Raw genomic sequence first — 15,269 nt, 5'->3', positions numbered from 1 at the left:
TTTCTTGGGACTTTTGTGGAGTTTGGCCTTTAAATGCCTATGATATACAGAAAACACTAAAGAGGATCTTTGAATACAATCATATTTTTAGGTACTTGCCACGACATTAAAATTAAGAAGCAAATATTTCGAAAGCTGTTTTAAGAAACCCTTGATATGAAACTCTGCAAACATGTAGACCACCCTCCCGCTGAAGAAAAAGCTGCTTCTGGATGGAATACTTAAAAGCAAATAAAATCTTTGTATACTGTACCTCAAAAGGCAAAGAATATGCTAAATTCCTCATCACTCATAGGCACAGCACATGAATCAAGATCTCTACTCTAACATCATAAAGAAGAAGCAAGAAACATTCCCAGTTCGGACATACATAATTCTTTGTGAAGCAAGCGGTTACGATGCTTAATGTCTTGGGGTTCCTTCTAAGAAGGCTCGTGGACGTGTTAGGTAAAGATTACAAAGCAAGGATGTCATGGAAAATCATAGTATTTTGTTAAGAATTTTACTTCTCATAACATGATGATGAAAAAATGTTATTGATCTTATGTAAATTATTAATTTCAATATATGTGTATAGCCATGTCTCGTACCCTACGTTTTACAAATTGGCCGTCCTGTATTCATACCCACATCCGCACCAGTACCTGTGCCCATGTTCATGCAACATAAATGCACAACAGCACAAGGTAGAGCCAAAAGGAAGAAATTATATAAAAGAACATTTATGCAGAAAATAGAGATCCTCACTCATCTTAGAGGCGAAGAACAAACACAGCCAGTACAAAAGTTTAACTAAATTATATGCCAATTGATTTACCAAACAGTATGGTATCGATCTGAAGAGTGAAAACCCATACCGAAGCGCCATGACGAAATCAAGGCCTAATGCAAGAAGTAAGATGGACATCCTACTACATGATGCTGCAGACCAAATAGAAGCTAATTCATGGTATTACAATTATAAAATGGAGGAAATATTTTTCAGTTAAGTAGACCCTACGTCATCCATTATCCCATTCTAATTCCTCTCCAGGAACAATCTTCAATAGACACAGATACCAAAACATACTTATGGCATCAATCACTCTATATTGTAGATGTACAGAATATGGTATCAGTTGCTACCTCCATAATTGCATGGACCACAGTTAGTTCTGATTCATGGGATGAGAACAGGAGAGTGGTATGCCACTTATTTGGAAATGGGGACAAAGGTGTGTATACTAATACAGTACACTCGGGACCCTGGTACGCTTGAAGTTTGGTTTTTAAATATAGAAATCTAATTTTGTTTGTTTCTTTCTTTCTTTCTTTTATTCCTTTGATTTCCTGTAGCTAAACAAACAGTACCGAAACTCTATTTCTAACATAATTGAGCTTTTAATCTTAATAACTCTGGGTTTGATCAAGCTATACATTCAAAACTCCGACCTAAATTTAACCCATTGATCTTTTCCTCTACTACCCCACCAGCTAACGCACCGTGAAACCAACACACATCGTTGATCACGCTCTGATGTACCATTAATTTGCTTTTGTTGCGCATACTTTTAATGACCCCACAATAAATCTCCTTAAGCAGGCGACAAATGTATAGTTTTTTTTATTTGTTCCCTAAATCTCCTCTTTGTTCTCTAGCCTTCTACAACTACTTGATACTGATAATTCTACAATGGTTAATAATCATTTTTTGGTCGCCTTTTGTTTTGCTGATGCTTCTTCTGCTTCATATTTTTATGGATTTAGAAAAGCTAAATACAAATATAAAGCACTTAAGCGTCACTTTTTTGGAAGCTAGGCAGTAGCTAACATTCTTTGCAACACTGATGAAACAATACTACTACCTCACGTCCAATAAAACTTAAAACATTTCCCAATAAATATACTACATTCCAAGCAAACTTTCCGGGTTCTTCTTGAACACCTTTTCTGAATGAATATCCAAGTTTCCTTTTCATATAGTTGTACTTCAATATAATTGATTCACCGAATTAGCAAATTTTAGTCCTGGCATATTTTTGTCCTAACACTCTTTTAAGGTTTACCATTGACTATTGATTTGAATCTTAACACTCTTTATTTAACATAATCTTACTTGACACATCCATGATAGCTGGTTAGACCAAGAAGCCCAACAGCCCATCTCAAAATTGTGCAGTTTTTTCCCAATACATTTTAATAGAGGACATATTGCCACTATATCAAAGTTAAGAGCAAAACTGAATGGCGATTAGGATAGGAAATTGACTCAGACAGCAGGAAACTTATTGGTATATGAAATACTAAATAGTACATCGGGCAATACTTCGCTTTGTGTGTTACCTCCCATTAGCATGACAAGACTAATGATACAACACTATGGCACACACTACGGTACATACAATTGTACAAGCTAAAATCATAAAAAATGGCACTATCTGGTATCCAGTGAAGTATACTGGTTAAAGTCCAGTACAAATCTACAATTGTCTTGTACAGTTGTAGTGTAGGGGTTAAAGCCTCGTAGAATATATTATTCTGTTTTGTACTGTAATTGAAAATTAATTACATATTTAGTAAGAAAAAACTTGGTTTTGGACCATTGGTCGTAAGATATTCACATGTACTACTATAGCAGTAAATGTCATCAAAGATTTTAAACATACATCCTTAGTACTAAAATTAACTTCAAAACTATATCCTATTTTATAAATACAAGTTTAGTATAGTACTGGAGCGAATTCGGCGATCCCGTGTGGGCAAAAATGGGTTAGTCTGAAACAAGCATGAAGGTAGGCATGAATGATCTGGCCCCTTCAGCATGTGGGTCAGTCTGCACTGTAGACAGTGCATGGGTATAGAGTACTAGACACACAGCAGTAGGATTGTACCTGGGTCTAGATAAAAAGGTGTGGACAGTGCTTGATCATATAGTAAGCATGCACTACACAGCCCACTTCCAATCCTAACAGATATTCTTTTAAAAAAATCTTGATGGAATTAAACATATTTGGAAATAGATTACTACTGGATGCATAAGAAAAAAAGAATATATATCTATATACATACTGTTGATGGTGGTTGAGAGTTGTGCACAATAATCTGCAGCATGAAGCATATAATTCAACAGAGAACTTGCGGTCTACAATATCGCAACACGTATCCCTTGAGGACTCTATTTTCCGGTTATCAAAAAATGTGGTTGCATCAGATGAAGGAAAAGAATATTTCAGCTGCTGGAAACCAGTAAAAAGTGCCAATGGTATATGCAAACATTGGCTCACATGCCATGCCTCCAGATGAATGGACTTATTACCAGCTATGCTTGCAAGAATCTGAACACACATGAGAATGACTGAGCCCGCATCTGGTTTGATATCAGCTTTATAGTTTAGCTGCTTATCTACATAAAATATTGTTGGATTCTGTAAGTGAAGTATTATGTTGAATACAGCATTAATGAAGCTAAAGGTTTTTCCAACCACAAGCTCATGTCCTGCATGGAGAACTTCAATAGTCAGAAAACGACACAATTATAGAACAATACAGTAAGCAATCAAAATTCTCATGATAATGCACATACTTGCAACTACAAACATACATAGCACATGCAAATACCCAAGCATACCCACATTCATAAACATGCTATTTTTTCCTACAATGCTTTTTGTCATGGCCTAAGTACAAATTGTGGGTTCTCCTTTACGAGTGATGGATCTCCATCAGTTAAATTAAATCTTACCGTTAACAATCTATTTCTCCAAATCTATCCTAAAGCAAACAATTTGGTTCTTTGTATTAGAGCACATACACAAGGAAGTGACAAGTGTTGCATTTAATACTGCAAATGCAGTCTACTTCAAATGATTGATAACAGGAATTTGGTACCAAAATTATTATTTTGTGACTTGGAAATCAGCTCACAAAATTAAAAAGGAGACTACATAAGCATATAAAGAAGAGGAAATGGATTTACTGGATTAAATAGATAAGCTATACACTAGGAAATACCTGATAAAGATTCAAGAACCAACTCCAAGCAGTTTAAACCAGCCGCTACAGTTGAGGAGACTTCTCCACCATCCAGATTGCCAGTGGTTAAATCATGAACTGTATTGCAGTCAGGTTGTGCCCCAACAAGTGCTCTCTCCAATAACTGAAGAGCTATCATCAGATCGAATTTTTTTGGCAGGATAAATTTTTTGAATGAAATACTTAGCCTAACTTTAAATGCATTTAATCGCAATTTGATTTGATCTAGCAGCTGCAAGTCATTTCTGTTTAATTCATTATGAGATTGCAGCATCTTTGAACTTGATCCAGACTCGTGAGAATATAAAGTTGCAGATTTTCCTTGGAGGGAAATACATTTCCCTATAGCTCTGAGATGTGTATCAATTATCTGAGAATAAAAATCTTCTGATAAATTAAGATCACCATTACTACTCCCTACAGCTTCCAGAAATGTCAAAATACCATCTAAACAAACAAATGAGACCGGCTCCATTCTGCCAACCATCTCTGCCATTTCCTTCAGAATCAGTACGGAAGTTTCAAGAACAAGAATAGGATTTACAGCCACTTTGCTATAAGAAACTTTTGATCCCAGAGACCTAGGAAACCGTAACATACCTTTTAGCTTCAGAATTGCAGCAGATGCAGTAAAGAGTTTACCAAGCGTGTATGCTATTTGAGGATCTTCACCTTTCAATAGGCTTTCTAACAAAGGTCCTTTTAGGTTCTTCAGCTTTGACAAATTTGTTTCCTGAACTTGATTAACAAGGTTAGCTTTACCAGCTGTATCAAGGGGTAACACGTCTTTTTCCTTGCAAAATGGACTTTCACTAAATGCACATTCTGAAGGACTATTTCCGTTGTTATCATGATAACCTGTAGAGCAGATCACTACCATAGCTTGAGAGCTTGTCAAGAGGTTGAGGCACAGGTTTAATATTTCTTCAAATAGAGTTATGCACTCGCAGAGTATAGGGAGACATGCAGGTATCAACCGAGAATATTGTGGATTTACAGTAGGCACGTCCTGATTTATACTATCGATTGCTGATACTAGCCCCCATAAGAACCCCTGGAAACATGAAATGATAACTGCTAACCTACTGCAACCCAGAACTCTGACACGGTCTTCAGGTTTGATCTCCTGCAGACTGCCCATGGAAGTAAATAGGTTTCTCACCTGGTCCTTCAATATCTCAGCCATAATGTCCACTGAATGTTCCCTAAATAACTTTTTTTCATTTATTTTAAAGTCCTTTATAGCACTCATTTGTTTTTCACTTATTGCCAAAAAAATGTAAGATGTATGATCTATCAAGGGAAAAATCACATCTTGTAACCAGCTAGAATATGTTACTCCAAACAAGGCATGTGGCAATCCAACTATTTCAGAAACCGACTCCAAAAGCCACAAAATAGAATCTGAAGAACCAAACACAGAAGAAATAGATGCAGAATCTGTGGGTCCACAATTATCATCAAGAGATGATGATACCAGAGACTTCATGACCCTTCTACAAGATATAAACAGTCTTACAAGCTCATAGGGTTCACATAAAGAAGAGTTGGTGCCGTTTTTCAGTAAACAAGATACTGCTAACCTGGAAAACACAGAAACTAAGCTCTCGGTGACCAGATCATTTGAATATCATACAGAAGATCTTTAAAGTTAAGTTGCTCAAAGAAAAAATTTCAACTTAATGAGTAAACAAACAAGCAAAACTTTCATAGGTTTTACACAAATGAAAACCCGTTAAGATGTCCCCATTACAGAAGCTGAGAACTGAACTCGAGACCACTTGCAGGAGTCATGTTTAAGCTGCCAAAGAACCAGCATTAAGGCAATTTAGTGATAAACATTGTTAGTCCTCAACTGAAGAGCTAAAGATTTTTTAGTAAAGTGGTTTTCTAATAAAAGCCATGATCTGCTACACGTTTAACACCTAGAATTAAAAAAAATGTTTTCATGTTTGGCTAATGAATCAAGTGGTCTCATAATGGTCATGAAGAACACATACAGAACTGGTTACTAACTGCAGCAAAAATAATTGGGTTTCTCATGGATCATATAGGCGTTAAAATTCACATCTAATGGTGAAGATTTGCAATTCCGAAAATTCATCTTGCGATTTGTAGAAGAAGAATGTGTACAATCACTATAGCTGTATGTGTGGTCAGACAGACAAACCAGTTATTCATGTACATATAAAAATATACAGGCAGATACCCATGCACATGCACATACACATAAATTACAAAAACATGTGGTTAGAAATAAACATACGACAAGTTTACAAACACGGCTAAGAGAGAAAACTAACAAATAATAAGACAAGTTCATAAACACGGCTAAGAGAGAAAACTAACAAAATAATAAAGCAAATAATGATCATGAAGGATGCATACAGAACTGGTTACTAACTGCAGAAAAAATTCTTGGCTTTCTCATGAATCATATAGGCGTTATTGATGTGAAGATTTGCAATTCTGAGAAAATCATCTTGTGATTTGTAAAAGAAGAATGGGCACATAATCACTATAGCTATATGTGTGGTCAGACAGATAAACAACCAGTTATTCATGTACATATCAAAATACACAGGCAGATACCCATGCACAAGCACATAAATTACAAAAACATGTGGTTAGAAATAAACATATGACAAGGTTTTATAAACATGGCTAAGAGAGAAAACTAACAAATAATAAAAAAAATCCCCCNATCATTCTGTACGAAAACCCCTCAAAAGCAGCATAAACGTAACCAATGTTGTAAGCGTCAATTCCCTGATGTCATGGAGACAAGTAGCTAGTGCAAGACAAATAGGTTTCCCTGATGAGCGAAAAAATAGTATCCAATTTAGTTATGCAAACATCAATAACAACTCACATTTACATGTATAGTAAGATTTTCGCAAATATATCAGATGGACAAGATCGAAAATATATTAGCATTCTCCTTTCAACATGCACAACTCAGATTTCAGCGTCATAATAATGGAATGGAAAATTTGTTGCTACTGAGGTCAACTAGCATTTCTATAGAAGTGAGAACTGTAAACTGCAAATTTCAGTAAACTACATAGACACTGAGCTAAACTAGAAGCCTCATCTCAATAAGATAACATTAACAACAAAACAACGGTTTCAGGTAACCACACTTTTAATAAACTGGAAAGCTTCCATTTGCCCTTGATTATACCGAAGAGAAAAACATCAGGAGTAGGAATACTTATATCTTTCCATCTCATCCTTACCTGAAAGGATCAACTAGCTTCCAAATTTGATCTTTCTTAGTGAATACTTCACCTTTGATTGCACCACAAAAAATGATCAATTTACAATTTAGCAATTACAACCGCATTGTCAATGATGTAACTTTCAGTTTTCAATAGACTCCCTTGATTTTTCTCTATTTTTCATACTTGAAATATTTAATCTTAACAAAAGAAAATGAACGAAACAAAACTCTTTTTCCCTTATATTTTTTTCTCTTAATTGAAATATTTAATCTTACCAAAAGAAAATGAACGAAACAAAACTCTTTTTCCCTTATATTTTTTTTTTTCTCTTAAGCTTCATAGTATTACATGATTTCATAGGTCAACATATTATCCAGGCCTACTAAGCAAGGAATCAAGAAACAAATCTATTCTTCAAGACTTCAAAAGCAGCTATACTTGGAAGAACACTAGACTTCACCAGGCATCTAACTCATGTATGTAGAATCCTCATAGGAGTGCTGTAAAAGATCCTACTGAATTTAAGATGTAGATTCTCGGTACTCATTGACTAAGGTCAGGAGTAAGTTTTCAGAATCCAGATTCTAAAATAGAATACTTGCATCAAATCTCAATCTCAAGACCTATATAGTGTCCTGGAAACTTATGTGCATCAACAGCATAAACTCAATCATGGTGAACCCCAAAAGCTCCTCCATATATTTTTATTTTATACGTTAGGGGAAAAGTTTTATCACGAAGACGTACCCGTACCCAACACATACCTGACACGTACCCATGCCCAAACTTCATGGACACTCCTTGAATATATGCATACATTTATTTAGACATGTGCTCAATTATATGATATATGTTTTAATTTAAAACACTCATCATACACTTCTTGGAAGTATATCCTATACTTCATGTCCATTTCTTGAAACTCGTTAGACATGGGCCGGGTTTGTTTGAGCCCATATCCAGGTTCAAAACTATGATTTAAAGGGTGTTTTGAGTGTCTAGTTAAAAAAAAAAGCACTTTCCAATTTATAATAATCAACATAATAAAGAAACTTATAAATTTGATAGGAATTTAAATTCAAATAGCACATGGATTGAAAAATATGATCTCATGCAAATTATTAATTTCCATGTAACTTAGATTATGTTACAAGGAACATGTTGCATGGAGCATATCAAAGAATATAAAGTACGTCCTTACCCACCCTTTCCCTAAATGTACTTTGTGCAATTAATGGAGATGGCTTTTGTGCAATTAATGGAGATGGCTTTCCCTCCTTGTCAAAATCACTTGCCTTATCAACTCTCTAAGTTCCTCTGAATGAAACACATAAGCATATTGTGCATGCAATAATAACTCCTTAAGCATCTCCATTTCCTCATGTATTAATAGATCAAAGTCAGTCTCTATAGTAGAGGCAGTTAACACCAACCAAAGTTGCCACAGAGACCCAACTTAGTCATGAAGCAATGACTGAGTTGTTGGAGGTCCCAAATTCAAGATAAAGCTATGACCTTTGTTGAAAAACTAAAATCACCAGCAATATTTGTAAGCGTGAAGAGGTATTTCATAGCCTCGCGTGAAGTAATATATGTGTGTAATCTGGTAATGAGAAGTCAAGTAACTCCAAAAATTTCGCTAATATCCAGTTCCAAAAGATGATCAATAAACTATTGCACAAGAGCCAGATGAAAATGTTTGAACAACTGAAATCTTAAGAGGGCATTTGGGATAGCATATTTTTTTGTTAAAGTAGCTTTTAATCTACGCTTATGTCTATCTACATGTTTGGTGACATCTCAAATAAGCTAGCTTTTAAGCCACATTTAAAAAGTTAGGGTCCTCCTACTTTTAAAAAACTAGCTTATAAACTCATCCAAATAAGCTATGTTTGACCAAGCAAACGACTTTTCATACAAGTTTTATAAAGTTTTTATCATAAAAGCTAAAAGCCAGCATAGCTTATAAGCACAAAAAAATAAGCCTAGTTAAACACCGTTTAAGTATTGACTTTTTAATGAGTCACCCACATGAGTACAAACGTAATCCCTCCTTTTATATAATGAGAAACTGGTGAGCCCTTCCTAATGGTAAAATAATAACACGTGTCAAATCTAAGCATTACATGTAGACACCTAATTCTATCTATACCTAATTCTCATCAAATTCAAATTACATATAACTAGAAAATTCTAATAATCAAATAAAACTATCCATAACTAGAAAATTCTAATACCTAAACAAGCCTAAGAATTCTCATCAAATTAAAATTGCCTATAACTAGAAAGTTATAACAATCAAATATTTGGTAATTCTAATTAAATAATAACTATCCCTAGCTAAAAAAAGTTTTATCCTTAATAAGTTCAAGGGAAAAAAGTTATCATAGAAAATTAAAAAACACCTTAAAAAATCCGAAAATTACAAACAATCCCTTGAAAAAAAATCTAAAATTATAAAACAAACCCCTAAGGAACTAAAAGCTGCAAGCTGGCCAAAAATTTTGAAACATACGAAAAAAACCCTTAAAAGTCTGAAAATCCATAATACAAACTAACCTATAAAAAATATAAACAATATAAACAACCATGTAAACATCCAAAAAATACAAATAGCCCCTTGAAAGTATGGAATTGCAAATGATGCCTGAAAAATCTGAAAATTGTACTCAGACCCTTAAAATTAAAAAATTACAAACCACCCCCTAAAAATTTAAAACTACAAACAACTCCTTGAAAAAATCCAAAAAATACAAACAACCCCCTTTAAACTCCAAAGATTAAAAACAACCTCCTAAAATCCAAAACTACAAACAAACCCCTAAAAATTGAAAGTTACTAGCAAACATTATGAGGTGTTTTGTCAAAAGTTATTGGGGGTTAAGTAACAAACCCTGAAGCTTACTAGGGGCTTTTGCCAAAATTTATTTGGGCTATTGTGGTTAATTGACCATACATGGACTAACGATGTTAAGTTTGAGGATTTTCTATCAATAATTATTAGAGGTTAGTGAGAGTTTCAAGATATTAGGGATATAGTGCTAAACACCGAAACTTATTAGGGGTTTTGTGATTTTTTCCCATATTTCAATGTTTATAGAGAGGGTATATTGGTGGTTTGAGTTTCAAACTTTGAAGTAAAACTCATTCACGCCTTTATTTTGTATTTCCTTTATCATACTCCATTTAAAAGTGAGAGTTCTTAAAAAACTTTCATTTATTAATTTTACCCCTAATCCTTTTCAATATTAACATTTTTATCCTAATTATACTTGGTTATCAACTAAAGCCATTAAATTAAAATTAAATTCCTAAATTAAAGCTCTCTCCATTCAAAACTAATTAATAAAAAAATATCTAATTATAATTGGTTGACAATTAAAGAGTATAAAGAAGCTTAAACTCCTGAATTAAAACTCCATTCAAAACCAATTAATAAAAAAATGATCTAATTAGAATTGGTAAATAACTAAAGAGTAGAAAGAAGCTTAGAGCACATTAGCATTGTAAACATAATATGCATTGCACGCGTAAATATTAACCAATTGATTGATACCAAATTATGGAATTAATTAACTATTAACAAAAATTAATTGATTAAAGTATTTTTTTATAGTAGTCCCTTAAACCTTTCATATTTTGAGATTAGTCCGTCAAAGCATTGAAATTATTATTTGGTAACATATTTCTTAAGTTATTTGAAATTAGTCATTCAAATTAATGGTATAATTAGTAATTTGAGGGACTAATTTCCCTCTAATTGCTTTTTTTACTCTTGATTGGAGAAGTTGATATCAAAATAACTTAAGTATTGTGGATGTAATAGCTATTTCAATGATTTGATGAATTAATTTTAAAATAATAAGAATTGAGCAAGCTAATAGTTCGATGTGGTTATCTTTGCAAACTTATGGAGAGGTTTTCTTGAATGATGATAGGTTTTCTTATTCTACAGTCATTAGAGATTAAGACAGAAGATTGTTTTCCCTTTTTTTTTACTTCATAAGAATTTTATGTCATCTGTTATTATTAGATTTGAAACATTGAAGAAATTGATTGCTAGATGAGCGAATAATTTTTTCGAGTAATATGTAGCATACATTGCTCATGGTTTATAAGCGAATAATCTTTTCTAATAATTTGTAGCTTACATTGTTTATAGTCACAATGACACATAAAATGAAAGGTGAGGATACATAAATGTAAATGTTAACAAAGTTCACAGATAATATTACATCATCAAGTTGAGATTTCAAAGAAACGCTTTTACAACCAAGTTATACTAAAGAAATAAACTGAACAAATAACCACGTGCAATGCACGTGTATCTCTTCTAGTAAGAAAAAACCTCCAGCTCAAGTTATCTTATTTTGAATTTTAAATTCAAATAATCTCTTTCATCTCACGAGTTATGGTTTAGAACACTATGGCGAAATTTAAAGATTGATAGCATGTTCATTGTTATATTATAAGTCATTATTACAAGTTATTGTATGCAATTTATAATAAAAAACAGTGAACTATATAAAAATCAGAAAAAAAGAAGAAGCAATAGCCTGAAGAAAAAGGGTAGGTTTAAGATAGGATTTTGATAAGCTTAACATTATATTTAACAAAAAAAATATGGGTTGAAATGTTCTACAAAAGTAAGTATCACATTAGAATTTTTTTGGGGAAATTCACACGTTTCTATTGCATAGGAAACTTCAGAGCATTAAAGTGTAACTTTTAGAAACTTTAGGGTATATAAATGAAGGGTTTTACAACTAAGGGTATTTTTGTGCAATATCAGGCAAACAATAAGGTATTTATGTGTAATATACCGACCAGAAAAAAATCACTGCAATTGAATATAGAAGCATGACAATTAGCTAAAAATGAAACTCATAATCATATATACAAACTGAAGAAACCAAATTCACCCCAGCAAACACAGGCATAGCACTTGTATAAATGAAAGAAAAAACAACACAAAACTCACCTTTCAAGGTTCAGCGAGTACGCTGCATAGACTGAGAAAGATTTCGCATCTAGCTGGACTTTGGGAATCGTGGATAACAGCGTAAGCAAGCTTTCGCAAGTTCTGAGTGTCAACATGAAAGATGTTTCTCTGTCATTAAGGTCCATATTTTTTGCATCTTGGAGAACAAGGTTTGAATTTGGCAATAATGAAGAATGATGGAACGAAACAATCCCATCATCCAAACCAATCAATGGCTCTTTTTTCACTATACTCAGGAACTCTGACCAATCTGGTAGTGATCCCAAATCCATCTTATTTGCACAAACATGAGATAATGCAGGAACCAGCAATTCCTCCAGAACACGGCCAAAACCTGATGTAAAATGCTTGCACAAAGGCTAAGTGGAAAATAAGAGATATATCAATACAATGTGGCGCAGTTATATGATTGTTCATATGACACAATGTTGGCTAGAAATTCCATTGAAACATGATGCATTGTGACTTTCTGATAGGAGACTCCCTTTACACTCTGTATTCTGACTTCCCCAGAGCATTTTACATCTTGAATTGAGTAAAAGAACAAACAAGACAAGAATTTCTTTAAGTACTTCTTAGCTGCGTGAACACACCATATGTCGATATTTCGACAAAGAAGCCTCCAAATTGCAATATGCAATGACCTCCGATTCAAAGAACAAACACTCAAATCCCAGGCATCTTCATATGAAGCCTTAGTGTCATCCAGTTCATCATTTTTAACAGATATTAAGTGGCCCTTATGATCTAATAATTTTCCGCTTCGCAGTAAAAAATTTGCCATTTCTGTTGCCTCCTGCTTTGAGAGCAAGATGAGTCTTTTCCAGTTTTCATTTGATTCATTTACATCCTTTCTTTGCAAAAATTCAAAAGCCTGAATCAACCGATTCAAATCGTTGAGCCTCTGTAAAGCCATTATGTATATTACATAATGAAGGGATGGGCACCCTGTACTTGAAACAAAATCTTCTAAATGAAACTTGATAAGATCTAAAAGTGAAATAGATGGTTTAACAATCCAAGAAAAATATCCTTCATCCATAAATTCGGGTCTCTCTCTCCAATCACCTTCGTGAGCCACAATAAAACAACTTCCCATTGACTTTGCTGCCTTTACTGCTGAAACTGGGGGCATAAGGCTTATTAATTGACGGTATAAACTTCTACAAGAAATGTACATGCGGAAGAAAAACACAAGTATCCAAGAAATACTCAATGGTCTTATGCATATGCCACTTTCAGTTTCTGACTTTCCATAATCACATAATCTTCTCCCCGTAACAGAAAGAATGAACTCATCAACACTGCCAGATTGCCTTTGAACCAAATTAATGAAGCTTAACTCTACTGTCCCCATCAAATTTTTTATAGAGTTCCCAACTGAAATGCTATTGGTCGCGGTGATTGTTAACGAATCCAGCACATTTGAATATACCTCTGAAAGAAGTCTACCTAAAACTTCAGTTTGCATATCTAAATATGTTATGCTGACATTTAGAATATATGTTTCAGTAACATTTTCTCCATCAGACCCAAAGGGATTAAACTTTATCCACTGTAAGGAATCTTCCACGTCCACTTCTAGCTGCTGAACAAATCCGCTGGCTTGCCCTTCTGGTATTGACTTGATAGCATTAGAAATTGCAACTTGGAGCTCTTGTGAGCAAAGCAAAGTTCCCATTGATTTTATGTAAATATGTGAAGATAAAGAAGAAACGAACATAGAATAATCTGATGCATCAGCACAGGAAGGATTTTTTAAAAGCCTTGCAGCTTTACATAGTGCAAAAAGAGGAGAGTTCACCTACATGATTACACAGACAACGGTAAGAGAATAGGGCAAATTGAACTATAATTATAAAAGTGAAAACTTAGTCGAAGGAAAAACAATGGAAGAGAAATCAATTAGCAGAGAGAAGCAATCATCATGTCAATTTCTGTATTTTCATCTGGAAATGTCCTGGGAATCTTGCAGAAACCACACCTTAAAATAGTATAATTTTGCCAAAAGCATTTAGCAGATCCTGGATGATAGGATATTGCCATGTTAAGCACTTAGGTAACTTATTTGGCATTTGGTAAATGAATAAATTTTCTTAACTAGTTTGGTCACAAAGGAGCAGAAATGCTAATTATTTGAAATAAAGAATGCTGCAATGATTAAACAAATAACTGCTGTGAGAAAGATATACATTAAGCGTATATCCCTTTGGAAAACAAAGAATTACAATAGAAGGCTAACCTTTTCACTCAACATAATATAAAATTTGTATCTAAAAACCATCCAGTTTCTCATAAGAAAATATGGGTACCAACAGTCTCTTTAAAAGTGCAAAGTTTATCATAGACACTAGTCACTGGAAACTAAAAGCAGAAGTTAGGATCTCCAACATGTATGACTTTCAAAAATATGACAAATCATTAGAAAATGTTAGATTAGAGAGATGGGAACAAATTTCAAATGCAGTCAAGCGAGCGAGTATTTATTAGTCCTAAAGTCAATGACATGTTTTTCTCCATTATTTAGATCAATATAAGGTAAGTAGACCAACAAGAGGAAGCCACCTGCAAAGGGTATTTTGATGGTACAATTCTAAAAATGTACCTCTTTATGCTTCCAATCGTCCGTGGTAATCCTATATTAATGTAGTCAAAGTAATCATCCTACGCTATGATAAGCATCCCCTAATATGAGCACACAGTGATTGTGAATAACAACTTATGTTTAGATTTCATTACAGACATGAATTAAACAATGCACATATTTCATGTTTCCTAAAGGAAAACTTATGGAACTCAAGAAATCCAAATGTTCTTTATCCATCCATAAAATTACAATATGGGACAACGGAGCAATCCAAATTTATAATACAGAGTCTAACAGTCTAATTCAGTAAAATCCGACAAAATAAATTTATTAATATATAAAAAAAAGAACTTTTGAAAGTATACAATTGAAAAAGGGCTAAATTAATAGATTGGTATTTTAATTAGACCCTGATTACCAATACGACATTTTAAATAGGCATCTC

At 33.7% G+C, this 15,269-nt stretch overlaps 1 protein-coding gene across 1 annotated transcript in view; it reads right to left on the bottom strand.

Annotated features, from left to right (window-relative positions):
• The window catches only part of LOC109838770, a 19,194-nt gene extending 5,157 nt beyond the window's left edge, over window positions 1-14,037 (bottom strand). Inside the window, exons 1-4 of the mRNA XM_020407189.1 lie at window positions 12,645-14,037; window positions 12,217-12,597; window positions 3,991-5,594; window positions 3,049-3,475 (exon numbers count right to left, since the gene is read on the bottom strand). Coding sequence (XP_020262778.1) covers window positions 3,049-3,475; window positions 3,991-5,594; window positions 12,217-12,597; window positions 12,645-13,960 — 3,728 coding nt within the window. The 5' untranslated portion in view covers window positions 13,961-14,037. The remainder of the gene's footprint in view (window positions 1-3,048; window positions 3,476-3,990; window positions 5,595-12,216; window positions 12,598-12,644) is intronic.

This window comes from Asparagus officinalis, chromosome 4, assembly GCF_001876935.1.
Source record: "Asparagus officinalis chromosome 4, Aspof.V1, whole genome shotgun sequence".
Taxonomy (NCBI): Eukaryota; Viridiplantae; Streptophyta; class Magnoliopsida; order Asparagales; family Asparagaceae; genus Asparagus; species Asparagus officinalis.
The sequence above is the reverse complement of the archived record's forward strand: the minus strand, read 5'-3'. Positions and strand labels throughout refer to the sequence as shown.